The sequence below is a fragment of the Perissodus microlepis genome, chromosome 5 (assembly GCF_051167445.1).
Source record: "Perissodus microlepis isolate ML-2025 ecotype Zambia chromosome 5, ASM5116744v1, whole genome shotgun sequence".
Taxonomy (NCBI): domain Eukaryota; kingdom Metazoa; phylum Chordata; class Actinopteri; order Cichliformes; family Cichlidae; genus Perissodus; species Perissodus microlepis.
In genome coordinates, this window is record NC_140465.1 from 12,229,528 (window position 1) to 12,242,942 (window position 13,415).

Sequence of the window (13,415 nt, forward strand, 5' to 3'; positions counted from 1 at the left end):
GCATTCTTCACCCCTCATCAATTCTTCATCCAGTTACCCAATCACAGTACTACCCTCATCTAAAGTTAACCCTACCTAACCACCTTCTCTCTGTCTTACTACATGACAGGCCACCCTAACCAGCTAAGTGGAAGATTAGCAGCTTTACTTCTAAGTCAGCCTTTCTCTTGGCCGCGGTCAGCCTGGTCAGCTGAGGCAGTTTCGTCACATACCTCAGCTGCTCCGGCCAAAGTGAAACAAGTGTAGCGCTCACAAAGGAGTGTGAAGTGCACTTGTTTTCACTCACCACATTAAAACTCAGACACTGGAAACTAAAAGTTAACAGCATACTGCTGTCAAAGCTACGGGCCCAGGTTGTTTTGTTGAGCTTTATTGGCCAAGATTAAAAATACTACAAACAATAATAATCCATAAATACTATTTTTTCTGTCAACTCTGATCACATCAGCAAGCAATCCCTTGTCTCTGTGTGTGTGCTGCAAGTTAGAGGACAGACTGAGCAATGATCAAACACAACCCTGCACCTGACTAAAAAGTGTTCAGTCATGAAGAGTTAACTTTTCCCACCACCGCATGATGATCTGTGCATGTGCTGGTTCTGAGATGGGCCGCGGGGGGTTTGTGTGTGTGTGGCAGTGGTTGGGGGGGGGTTGAGTCAGTGAGGAGAGGCAGGTCAGGGGGAGGGTGTGACTGGCCTGGCGGACCATAGCGAGGGAACAGTATGTAGGACAGGGCCTTGCACTAGCTAACCTATCCTGGCTGGAGCCGTGGTTGGGTGTGCTGAATTTCTGCATGCATGATCAATGGCAGTGAATAAAAAAAAGAGAGAGAGAGGAGAAAGACAGCAGCGTGGGGGAGGGGAAGGAACAAGTTGGAGCAACATGAAAAGATATAGAGAGGTTAAAGGGAAAAAAGTTCTGGTTTTACCTGAACTGTTGTGATATTGAAGCGTGCTGTTTCTCTAAGCGATTATTATTTAAAGACAAGAAATACAATGAGAGAACTGTTGGGAAACAGATTTTTGTAGCCTGAGAAACTTTGACTAAGTTGTTTTATGGGCTTAAGCAACAGCTTTGGCAGATTTTAGTGTGTGTAAAAGCAAAATTTGCACAGTTATGTGTGTGAGTGTATGTGCCTGGGTAAGTGTATGAGAAAGGTTTTCAGTGCATTCATTCCACGTCTCATTTTGGCTTTTGCTCTATGCATCTTCATCCCTCTGTCTCCTTGTCACAGAAGTTTGTCCAATCCTTGGCCTTTGTTTCCTTGACTGCATCTGACCCAGAGTAAGATTCCATTGTTGGTAAGTGAACTTTGACCTCTCGGGGCCTGGGACCTGCTCTACGCCACCCTCCAGGCAGCTCCAAAGGGCGAGGCGAGAAGTGGCGTCGAGAGAATGGTGCTAGAGAGCCAGGTTCTGATCATCTGAAAAGCTAGTGGGGGAGCCTCGGTGGACAGTTTTTCAGAGCCAGGAGCCGTCATTTGAATGTGACGCAAAATGTAAACAAGCAACAAGTAGTTCCAGGAAGACTTCATTGAGTTAAACGTAGTCAATGGATAATGAAAAGGGATGAAAATGGAGTGTTTGTACAAGCAATAAGAAAAAAAAAGAAAGAAAAAAAGAAAATCCTTTAAGGCGGAAGCCAGGAGGCCATTTTAAAGTGCTCCATTTGCTGTGGGTGTTTTTTCCACCTGGCAGGTGGCGAGCTGAAGAAATCATTACATGAGAGAGAGGAGAAGGGAGGAAACGAGCACACCTGTGCTTGTGCCAGGAGCCCCACCTCTTCTCCAATCACAATCCCTGCATCCCCCAGGGGAAGGTGTGGCAAAGGAAGAGACAAAGGGAGGAGTGAAAGGCAGAGGAAGGAAGAGATTGCGGGGGAGATTTACATGCCTCTCTTAACAGTTGACTGAGGGTTGAGTTAACCTTTTATTAATCAAACGCACACAAAACAAACTGGACTGGAGGTTCTGGGGAGACTTCCAAAGGTGGCTGCGGGCTTCCTGTAAGCACCAACACACCACAAACTATTTACCTTGATGACTATTTCTGTCTGACGGCCACATGAGTGTAAGCAGCGGCGGAAATCTGCACTGTAATACCACACAGACAGTTGGGCAGACGAATGCAGGAACAGTACACTCACACACACACAAGCTGCACAAAGGCTTCTGCCTACACATCAGCAGAGACCTAACACTTAAAGACAGATTGTCAATACTGCACTCGCCACCATGGAAATTGGTCGGGGAATCACAGTTTGTTAAAGGACTGTCTATCCATCACTGCTGCCCTGAGTGCTTTATTAACTTGCGGATAACTAATTATCTGCTATCTCTTGTCACATCTACAAAGCCTTGCTCAGCATCGCATTAAATCACCACATCCGCTAGGTCAAAAATTAGATCTTTATTTAAATGCAATACATAATACCTTTAAAAAAAATGCATTAAAGTAGGTTCTCACCTACAGGGAAACAACAGCGAGTGTTTACGAAGGTAGCTGTGATGATGAAGGTGTTTATTTATATTTACAGTACACGCTCCATCCTACATGTTTTCACCCTGACCTTTTTCAGGGGTTGAGATGATGTCACAGAGTAATTGCTGGAAATGACATAATGACACAGATGGAGTCACGACCATCTCTGAGAACATCGTTGTGCTGACCTAAACTAAGAGGACCGTGTGGTGACTCATCTCTTTTCTTTATAACATGGTGTTTAACACATGATGGATTTCGCACCAGGGCCTTGGAGAGCAACAACGGATGGAAAGATGGAAAAAAATCAAAACAAGAAAGGGAGAGTGAACATGAGAAAGACAAATAAGATGGGTTAGAGGTAGTGTGTGTGTGTGTGTGTGTGTGTGTGTGTGTGTGTGTAGGTTTGGAAGAGAGAGAGATGGATGGATGTAGCTGGATGTTGTTGTTGGGGGTGATGGGAGAGATCCAAGAAAGACTGTTTTGTGTTGATCCACAAATCCATACTCTCTCCAAAGTACCTTACAGTCACAGTCACACACACACACACACACACACACACACACACACACACACACACACACTTACGAACAAGTGGAGTTATAGTGTGTCCCTGTATCTCTTTTAATCCTTTTTCCACTCCCCCCCTCCATTTCTTTTCACAGGACCTATCAACACCATTCCTAGCTGCTATTTATAGAAGACCACTGTCCCCCCCGTCTCCCTGCTTGCGTGTGTAGATCCGTATGTGTGAGTGAGTGTGTTTCAGGGGAACCTCGATAAACCTGTGCTTTTCACTCCTAATCTCAATGTGGCGCGATTCACTGAACAGGATACATGGGGAAGCCAGTTACAGAGATATATGTGTGCACGCGGGGGAGGGTGCGTGAATACGCTTGATTTATCCCACCTGTCCACTTGTTTCCGGTGTGTGTGTGTGTGTGTGTGTCTGTGTGTGTGTGTGTGTCAATCCACAACTGGCTGCTGAAATGTGTTCCACGAAGGCCTGGGAACACACAAATCATCCCTGGAAAGTGTGCTTATTTATTGCTGTGGATGTGTCTGTACGCACACGTGTATGGTAATTTTTGAGTCCTACTGGATATATCGAGATTCTTTTTATATCAACACATAGTTTAGTACAGTACAGCTGCGTTACTGCTGTGCTGCAGTGTGCAGGGCCTACAGCCTGATGGTGGTTATTGATTTATGAGCTCACAGTTAAATTGCACCCTGCTTTGTGGTCTAATCAGCAACTGACACACTGAGTCTTCACACCATCAGTTTGTATGTATTTTAAAGTAATACTTTACTTCGTTTGAGGGGGAGAAGAAAGTGCAAGTTTCATAAATTCATTCATGACCTAGGATCTGTAGGTTTATTAAATGTTTTCATGAGTGACATAGTTTATCGTTATGTATAGGATCAAGTAGGAGAGTATACCTTTAAATGTCTCCAGATGTAGTAAAGTAGTCCAACAAAACAGAAATATAAAATATATTTTTTATAACTTTGTTAACTCAACTACCAAAACGAGTTATTCACCGCCTACTGAAGTTCATCAGTGTGGAAGAAAGGCTGTTTAAGTAACTTTGAACGGCATTGATGTCAGTGCCAGACGAGCTGGTCAGAGTATTTCAGAAACTGCTGATGCGCTGGGAATTTTCACACAGAATCGTTTCTAGGGTTGAAAATGCCTCGTTGATGCCAGAGGTCACAGGAGCATGTCCAGACTGATGCAAGCTAATAAGACCACAACAGTAACTCAAATACAACAGTTACAAACAAGGTATGCAGAAGAGCTTCTGAGCAGACAGCATTTGAACCTTGAAGTGGATAGGTTACAGTGGCAGAAGACCACACCGGGTGTCACTTTTGTCAGCTAAGAACAGGAAACTGAGACTGCAGTTGACACGTGCTCATCAAATTTGGATAACAGATATGAGGAAAATGTTGCCTGGTCTGATGAGTCTCAGTTTCTGCCTCAACATTTAGATGGCAGGGTCAGAATTTGGTATTAATGACATGGATGCATGGATCCATCTTGTCTTGCATCAGTGGTTCAGGCTTGTGGTGTAATAGGGGATATTTTCTTGGTACACTTGGGCCTCTTAGTACCAACCATTGTTTAAACACCACAGCCTACCTGAGCATTGCTGATGACCTCGTCCATCCCTTGATGACCACAGTGTACCATCTTCTGATGGCAGCTTCCAGCAGGATAATGCACAACAAAGTCTAGCTCATCTCAAACTGGTTTCTTAAACGTTGCAGTGAGTTTGCTGTACTCAATCCAACAGAGCACCTTTGGGATGCGGTGGAACGGGAGATTCACGTCACGGATGTGCAGCAGACAAATCTGCAGCAGCTGTGTGACTGCATGTCAATATGGACCAAAATCTCTGAGAAATGTTTGCAGCACCTTGTTGAATCTATGCCATAAAGAATTAAAACAGCTCTGAAAGCAAAAGGGCAACCAACCAAATACTAGCAATCTGTATCTAATAAAGTGGCCCTTTATGCAATTGTGGAGCTGCTAGAGATGAAAACAGATGAAAACACCAGACTCACTATAATCAAATTATTTTCTCTTAGCAATAAAAAAAATTATCATCTTTCTCCTCATTATTTTCCATTTGCGACTTGTGTCCCCAGCTTTATTGTTTTTAATAATTTTTCTTCTTGCATAGTTTAGCTCGCATAGTCAGTCACCGTTAGCAAATGCTAGTAGCTAGCACTCTGTTAGTGGCTAAAGAGTGTTGTTGGAAAACAAAAAACAAAACAAAAAAAACAGAAAATGAATGCTGCATCTAAACAGGTTTTTCTCACACTTTAAAACCAACTCTCCTTGTGATGTCCATACTGTCTAAAACACTCTTATTACTGTAGCTAAATTTGATTTTTTTTTTTTTAACCACTTCCTAGCCAAAGTTGCAAAACAACGATTCAGGAAATCATTTTAGGGTGAGCTAAAATGGTTTTTATGTCACATCCCCAATCTGATGTGCTATTATAAGATATATTAAAGGTGCATTCAAGGATGGTGAAAATGTAGATTCTATGACAATGATTTAATGTGCCTGAACACCAGATCAAATAGGGTGATAATGAGCAAAGGATTTACTTTGAGAAACAATAGGAGAAAGCAGGTAGGAAGCTGAATGGGCAGTAAAAAAAAAAAAATAATAAAAAAAAAATGGTGGGTGCATGTATTGTTACATATGCAGTGTGTGCTTCTGTGTGCATGTGTGTGTGCAGCTGTGCAGTGCCAGAGCAAAGGGAGGAGAGAGCAGAGGGGGTCCATTATAGGTCTTTGTGTGGCTCAGATTGTCCTCTTCTCTGGGAAAGTGGAAACTCAACACTCCAGTCCAGAGGTCTGGTTACCAGGTGAGAGAGAGGGAAAGAAAAGAAAAAAGGAAAAAGGAAAAAAACACAGCGTGAGAGGGAGGCAATGAAAACTGCATAGGTGTGGAAAGAGAAAACACCATGAGACTTTCAGTCTAGGAACTGTAAACAGATGGAAACTGAGAGAGATGAACCCAGATACAAGACAAACAACGATCTGATTAAAATCACAAGAGTCCAAAATGGGATGATCAAAGTGGACTCATTTTTGAAATGTACTGCATGAAGTCCTGCCGTATTTTATGTAACTTTTGGTAAAATAGTGGTAGGAAGTTAACATGACGTAATCAGTTTCATGTCTCGTGTATAAATCAGTCATGCATGAATATAAGGAGTTCAGATCATGGCCTCATTTGAAGCCCTAACCAAACACAAGAAAACTTGTCCCATCACAATGATTAAAAAAAACAACAACAATAAAAAACAAAAACAAACTTAAAGCATAAAACAACTAAACTGGCACCGGTGGCACTAAATGTATTATGGTACAACTCCTCCTAGTGGCCATGTTTTGATATTCTCATTTCAAACTTAACTTTTCCCATTCTGACAAATGAAACAAGCTTCACACACTTTCTACCTGAAAATGTACATTTATTTAATCATTTCACTTTTTATAAATTATGTATATTTATATATATGTATATACTTTGCAAACACCACCTTAAACCCCGAACACCAAAGTTTACAAATTACCATGAGATAGTATGCTGTCCAGTAAGGATAAAGACAAACTCAAATATCAGATATAATCAAGCTTTTAAGACGTTTGTGATAAGGAATTGGAAGTACAGATAATCAAACCTAAATGTTCAAAAAGAAATCTCCATTTTTATTGACTGCTGTCACCAAGAAAAGGGGACGTAATTTGCTCATTTCCAGATTAAGAGTAGTGCTGTGTGATTCACATTTTCTAATAATCCACAATTACCTTGCAGTGGGACGTCCTCTATCTAAAACAAGCCATTTTAAGCTCCCTACTCCTGTTAAAACAATTTACATTTGATTGTTGTCTATTGCAAAGACAAGGTTTGAATAGCAGGTGTGTGCTCACAGTGAGAGATGACCATCTTAAGGAAATCACAGCTCTGTGGCATCATACAGAGCCAAGAGCTTGTGGTGATAGCTTGTACATATGCTGACCTTGTTATCTGAGACCTTGTTATAAATCAGCATCTGTTAGCGTAACGGTAAATGACAGAAAATAAGGACAAACATAACAGCTCCACTTTGAAATAAGGAAACCAGAACATCTTTGGGACACTTCTGCTGCTCTCTGAAGATACCAGGGGGAAATTTCTACTTGACATGGCCTTTCTTAACGAGCCGTCACAGAACTGTAAAATAAAAAATAAATAAATAAATAAATAAAAAACAGTGATAATGTCAGAAACCTTTGGTTGAATTCAAAGTCTTATACAGTACTACTATTGACGTGTCAGCTTGTGTGGGCGGAGAGGGAGATAGGGAGGGGGCTGCAGGAGTGACCATGTGCGTTTGACAGGAGTGTTTTTGTGGATGGCTCCTCTGTTTCTCCCCCGACATTGTCTGGAGTGGATTGTGGAGGCGGTAGCTCTGAGAACAGCTGCTTCTGACAAACCCTGTGTAAACACTATGTGTGTCACTCGGGGATTGAGTGTGCATGCGTGTGTATGCAAATGTGTGTGTGTGTGTGTGTTCACTCAATGGCTGTTAGGATACTTCTAAAACTGTAAAAAGAAGACTAATGTCCATCTGATCAATCTGAGCCACGTGTTATACACGGCTGCAAATTGCAAGCTCTCTCGGATTTTAAAGATTTTTCTATTTTCAAAAGCCTATAAATTAACCCAACTGTAACCCCTGTCTCACACTAATGCAAAACACATCTCCTGAAAGTGATTGCAACGAATGGTAATTCATCTTTACAAACACTGGAGGCAACTGAACCGTGTCTGCAGCAGCTCCAGGTATGAGCCGTATGTATGTTCAGCAACGTGCACGTGTGCTTATGTATATATCAATAAAAGTGAGCAGATGGACGTGTATGAGCATGTTCGTGTGTTTGTGTGTGTGGTTACACGCAAGCAGGCAGACATCACTGTCCTCCGTTGTAAGCATAATCTGCCTTGTTGTGCATGACCAGTCTGTTCTCGACAAAGTAGAAGCTGTCTGACCGAGTCTCATAAGGACACTCCACCATCTGATGGACTGCAAAACAGATGATAAATGCATGTCAGTGAAAACTTTTTAAATATCCATGTAAGTAAAACTTAAAAATAAAAACAAAACAAAAAAACCCTTCAGTAACTATTGCTCCTTGAGAAAAGGCTCAGCAACATCACAAGGTATCGTGTATGCATACAGATACACAAGTAAATATAACTGTTTATTAAAACAGTAATGCTGTGTGTATTATACACTGTCATGTATGCTAACGTACTGCAAAAGCAATAAAAATTACATCTTTCAAAGGTTTTTTTTTTGCTTTTTTTTTAAGTTCTTTGTGTTTTGCTTCATCTGATCCCTCTGTGATAGTCGAGTGTAGATTACCAGACAAAACTTTGGCAAGAAACCGACACAGACTGTCTGGATTTCGACTATTTTTAGCTAGCTCGTTACTGAAGCTTCATATTAGCTTTGGCTAAAGTTTGTTTCGTGTGTTGTTGCTTCAGGAAGGATTTCTTCCTGGCCAGAGTGAAGAGTAGCAACTATCACAGCAGCCAAAAACAGTTTCAAAGTACATATGGCATTTATGGTTAGTATTATAGTATTAAGGCAGGATTAAAAACCTAAACCACGGCCAAGTGTTGAAGAAAATGGCATAATGTCTCATACAGAGAATTTGTGTGATGTTCTGGATACAATTAGAGCCGCATTTCCAAAAACACAACACTCTGTAAAATTTATTTAAGAGTATCTAAAAAACATGCTGGGATGGGGGCAAACAAAAGCCTGGGAAAGGAAGTGGTACTAAAAAAAATATTTTCTAACTGACCTGCTAAAGTGGCAGCAGGTCAGCAACAAGACTGGGCATAAAAAGAGAGGCAGAGGTTGGAAAGAAAAGCATCTGGACTTGTTTAACTTCCCTGAAGACGTTACACCACTCATCCGAAAAGCTTCTTCAGTTGTAAGACCAAATGGTGGAGAGTCCCAGGTATTTAAGCCATAATGGGAGCTGTCTTCAAGAAACCTAAAGAAGTCCGGTCGCTTTTCCTTCCAAGCTCCTTAGATTACCATGACCTCCATGACTGCATGAGTGTCTCAAAAGTAAAGATTGGCAAAGGTTCACCAATCTACAGAAAAACAGTGAACAATTGAACACTGAACAGTTTCAGAATAATTTTGCTCAGTGTAAAGATGTGAAGACTTTAAATATATCATCATCTACAGTAGGTAATATCATCAAGATTCAGAGAATCTGGAGAAATCTCTGTGCGCAGTGGACAATGGCCTTCAAGCCTTCAGGCAGCGCTGCATTAAAAACAGGCATGATTCTATCCTGGAAATCATGGACTCAGGAATACTTCTAGAAATCACTGTCTGTGAACACAGTTCACCGTGCTATCCGCAAATTCAGGTTAAAGTGCTATCAAGTAAAGAAAAAGCTATAATGTGCACATGATCAAGAAATGCTGAAAAGGGAACATCTGGATTGTTATCAGTTCCAAACCCTGCATCTCTGATGGTATGGGGGTGCATTAATGCCTACTGAATTAGCAGCTTGCACATTTGGAAAAAGACACCTTCAAAGCTAAAAGGTATATACAGGTTTTAGTACAACGTATCCTCCTGTCCAGACGACGTCTTTTTCTGTGAAACCCTTGGATATTTCAGCAAGACAATGCTAAACTGTGTACTGTGTCTATTACCAGGGGTGCACATAAGTGGTCCGCAGGTGCGTATGCACTGTCAAAATGATGAACGCACAGAGATGTGGTGCAGAATATGCCGTCTGGCATTTGTTTGAAGCCAGCTCACCTCCTGCAACCACTTTTCCGAGAATATGTGCTTCTTTTGTGGTTCGGACTCCTTCTGACATTTCTTTGTTTTACCAAAGTAATTGCTTAAAGGAGCTTGCTTCTTCGACATCTTTAAGAGTTCTAAACAAATGTCTGTACTCCTCCAGAAAATCCTATGTACGCAAACGCGCGTTGCAACTTCTTATCTGGTGCGCGTCTTTTATTTTGACAGCGCATGCGCACCTGCGGACCACTTATGTGCACCCCTGTCTATTACAACAGCATGGCTTCATTGTTGAAGATTTCTCACCAACTGAAATTTTATAATACATCATAAAATTAAAATTGCTTCTAATTATAATGTATTTGGAACTGCTCAATAACTAGATTCCTATATTAGATAAGAATAGGATAACATTTAGGTCCAGCAGCTGGTTTCCTCAGTTCCCAGAAATCATTTATGGACTGTTGTTAAAACCAGCAGTCCATAAATGATCGTGTTAACACATTTTAGAGATGTGCTGCTGCCATCAAATTTAAAAGGATCTGATTTTCTTTCTTAAAATTGTATGTTTTTTTATTGTAAATATTTGATACGCTTTCTATGTTCTCCTGTGAATAAAATATTGGTATAGGAGATTTGCAAATCATTGCATTCTGTTTTTATTTACATTTGACAGTGTGACAAATCTTTTGGAATTGGGGTTGCACCTATGTAAGAGCACAAATAGGTCAGGCTTAATAAAACTGCAAAAACCTTTTGGCTAGCTGCTGATATGTGCATCAGTGATCACGTCGCCAGCAAAAGTCCTGCTAAAATATAACCAAATGTTTACTGTCGTGCTTAGATGCATGACAAATAGGGATTTAAAGATCCATTGAAGCAAATGTCAAGAATAGGAAGTGCTGATGTATTCCTTTGGTATGTGCATTGTACAAAATACCAAAAGCTAGTCTTCTTCTAGACAATCGACATTTGATAAAACGCTATCACTTTTCCACAGTTTGCTATTAAAATCTCCACGTGGGAAGGTTTCGGCATTTGTATGCTCTTGTTATGGTTATAAGTTTTAAAAAGGTGACTCACCCAGGCTCTCAGACAGCTGAGGGAACTCATAGATATGCTCACAGGTATTACGGCTGTTCGGGATGCAGAAGCCAAAGTCAAAATCAAAGCTCTTCAGCAGGTGATCACGGAAGTAGTGCCTTTCGATCATGCGAAAGTTGCTTAGAGGCCGGTTCCCAACCGTGAATTCCACCCTGAGTGAATAAAGTAAGAAAGAAAGAGGGAAAAAAGGAGATCAGGGTGTTAACAACTGCAGGTTTTGCGTTCTTATATAATTCGAAAATTAGAAGCTTATTACAGTCACATGGATAAAAATAGTAGGCATGGGCGTGTAGCTGATAGAAGATAATGCTGTAATTGTTTTCACTGTTTGCGTACGGAGCAGGTGAGGTGTGCGTAGATTATGCGTGAGTCACTCACGTGGCTCCCACGGTCCGCAGCTGCAGGAATGCTGGAGTGAACTGGTAGCGTACAAACCGGCCTGTGCTGGCGTCTGACTCTCTGTTCTCCTCATCATCATCTGATACCAACAAGATTAGGCAGAGACGTTTTCTATGATCCATACTGAAGACTATTTTTAATCAAAATAACAGGTGACAGATGTTTCCAAACCCAGCTTATATAAAACCATTTAGAAACCCTTGTCAGGAGGGTCAAGCCCTTTGGAGGCAGCTACTTATGACTGTCACCTGCACCTGCATTACAGAAGCTACTTTTGATTGCTTCCTTATTCACAAGGGGTGACCTCCACAGAATCTTTCCTGATTTGTGTTTCCCCTCAGTTCCAGGTGTCTCTTCCTGGGCTTGAACCAGGGATTTCCCTCTTTTTTTCTTTTTTTGTTGCTTCTTAGGCAAATAAACAATAACAGCAACAATAACAAAAACACTACTATGGAGCTAATCTGCATCTACATTACCACATAAATATAACACAAGCAGTGAGCTAACACACACTACCTGTATGTGGGGGTTTGGCAATCTCAAACAGGACCGTGTCTGTCTCCAGGTCTCTGATCTTGAAGCGGACAAATTCGATGTTGTAAATATTGTCCTCAGGTTTACAGAGGTACCCTGTAAATAATGAGAGAGACCAAAGGAGTTATTCCCCCCGGAATCATTCTCGAGCTATCGCTCTTAAAATATAAAAGCAGGCTGCTTTTGTATTTTTGCAAAATATGTTACAGACCATGCTCAGACTCTGATTACACAGCTTTGCGTCCACATTTGCACATGCAACTTTGAATATATACACATACACTGTTTATTTTATGGCATACAACCATAAAATGAGTCGAACTGTGGAGCTTTTGCCTCAGTGCAGGTCTATCAGGGATCAAAAATGCACAGCCTCACTCTGTGTGCTTATATTAAAGGATAGATCAATATAAGCATTGATCGTGCTTTTACAATTTAGTTGTCATAAACAAAGACATTACCACACAAAGCTTGTTATTTGGCTTCCACGATTTTAATTCTCTTTCTTAGATCATGTGCTCCCGACAGCTATACATGTAGGCCATAGCACATATCATAATCTACTCAGCTGGATTTTTTTTTTTAATTTAAGGAAGACCTTACCTAAGACCACCCAGATCAGCCCCACTGTGTACACAGCAGTGCTTTGTTTTGTTTTGTTTGTCGGACATTTGTTAGGAGTTTAAAGTCCTAATATGATCTTTGGCACTAGCCAACTGTGACAATAGAAAACGTCTGCTATTTATTACAATTCAAGTGCCCATTAAGATGCTTAAAAATAGAAAGACTGGCTACTGCCGTAAAAGTTGTTTGTGTTGTCAGGTATGTATTTCTCCTCTCCATCTCGAACAGCATGTTATTAGGGTATCGCTTGCTCTAGATTTATGTCAAAATTTAATCTGCTGTTTCAAAGACAGAGGCTCAAACCTCGAGTAGCTACTCGCAGTCCCAGCACGTCCTCCGGGGTGATGTGTCCAGTCCGTGCCCGGAGGTCTTCCTCCGTGACGGCCCTGCCGTCCACCTGCTGGCTCCTTCGGGACTTGAGCCTCTTCAGAACTCCTCCACCTGGCTTGCGGTCCCGCGGAGGAGCCGCAGTGCCGTGCCCGCTGCTGGTGACATTTTCAGCAACAGGCAGGTCGCCGCGGGATTTGGCTCCGCTCATCCTCCCCCTTCTCCTCAGCTTCCCTCCTATTTAAACGAGTGCTTATCTAAAGGCTTGAAAAAGAAGAAGAAGATGGCGCCGGGGATGTCGAATGTCGAAAGAGCTGTGGGTGAACGGTCAAGCTCTTGTTTTTGTAAGCGCATGCTGTACAGTTGCCATGACAACCTGCTTGGCGAGCCCAGAGCCCGGTGAACTGGAGAGAGTGTGGAACTTCCCCGAGACTTCCACAAGGGGGGGTGGATGATGCGTTAGCTCTTAAACCGGAAATAAAATAAAATAAAATAAAATAAAATAATAGTAATTTTCCATCATGTAGAATGAATTCTTTGCTTATCAGTACTCTTAAACTGCAGCTTTGTATTAAAAACTGTTATAACATTGAAACTC

General features: G+C 41.5%; 1 protein-coding gene across 3 annotated transcripts; it reads right to left on the reverse strand.

Moving 5' to 3' along the window:
- Nucleotides 1–2,392: 2,392 nt before the first annotated feature.
- LOC146386685 (protein unc-119 homolog B-like) lies at nucleotides 2,393–13,250 on the reverse strand. Of its 3 annotated transcripts, none has more exons than XM_084927900.1 (6): nucleotides 12,794–13,250; nucleotides 11,849–11,962; nucleotides 11,312–11,411; nucleotides 10,913–11,085; nucleotides 7,945–8,074; nucleotides 2,393–5,855 (listed from the first exon to the last, which is right to left on the reverse strand). In XM_084927900.1, exons 1-5 carry the CDS (start codon nucleotides 13,026–13,028, stop codon nucleotides 7,962–7,964), a joined length of 735 nt encoding a protein of 244 aa, XP_084784026.1. In that variant the 5' UTR covers nucleotides 13,029–13,250; the 3' UTR covers nucleotides 2,393–5,855; nucleotides 7,945–7,961. The 3 variants fall into 3 exon arrangements, with proteins under 3 accessions (XP_084784026.1, XP_084784025.1, XP_084784024.1); XM_084927899.1 differs by lacking the exon at nucleotides 2,393–5,855 and adding an exon at nucleotides 6,458–7,221 and having other exon boundaries at nucleotides 12,794–13,249; XM_084927898.1 differs by lacking the exon at nucleotides 2,393–5,855 and having other exon boundaries at nucleotides 6,458–8,074; nucleotides 12,794–13,249.
- Between the last annotated feature and the right edge of the window lie 165 nt (nucleotides 13,251–13,415).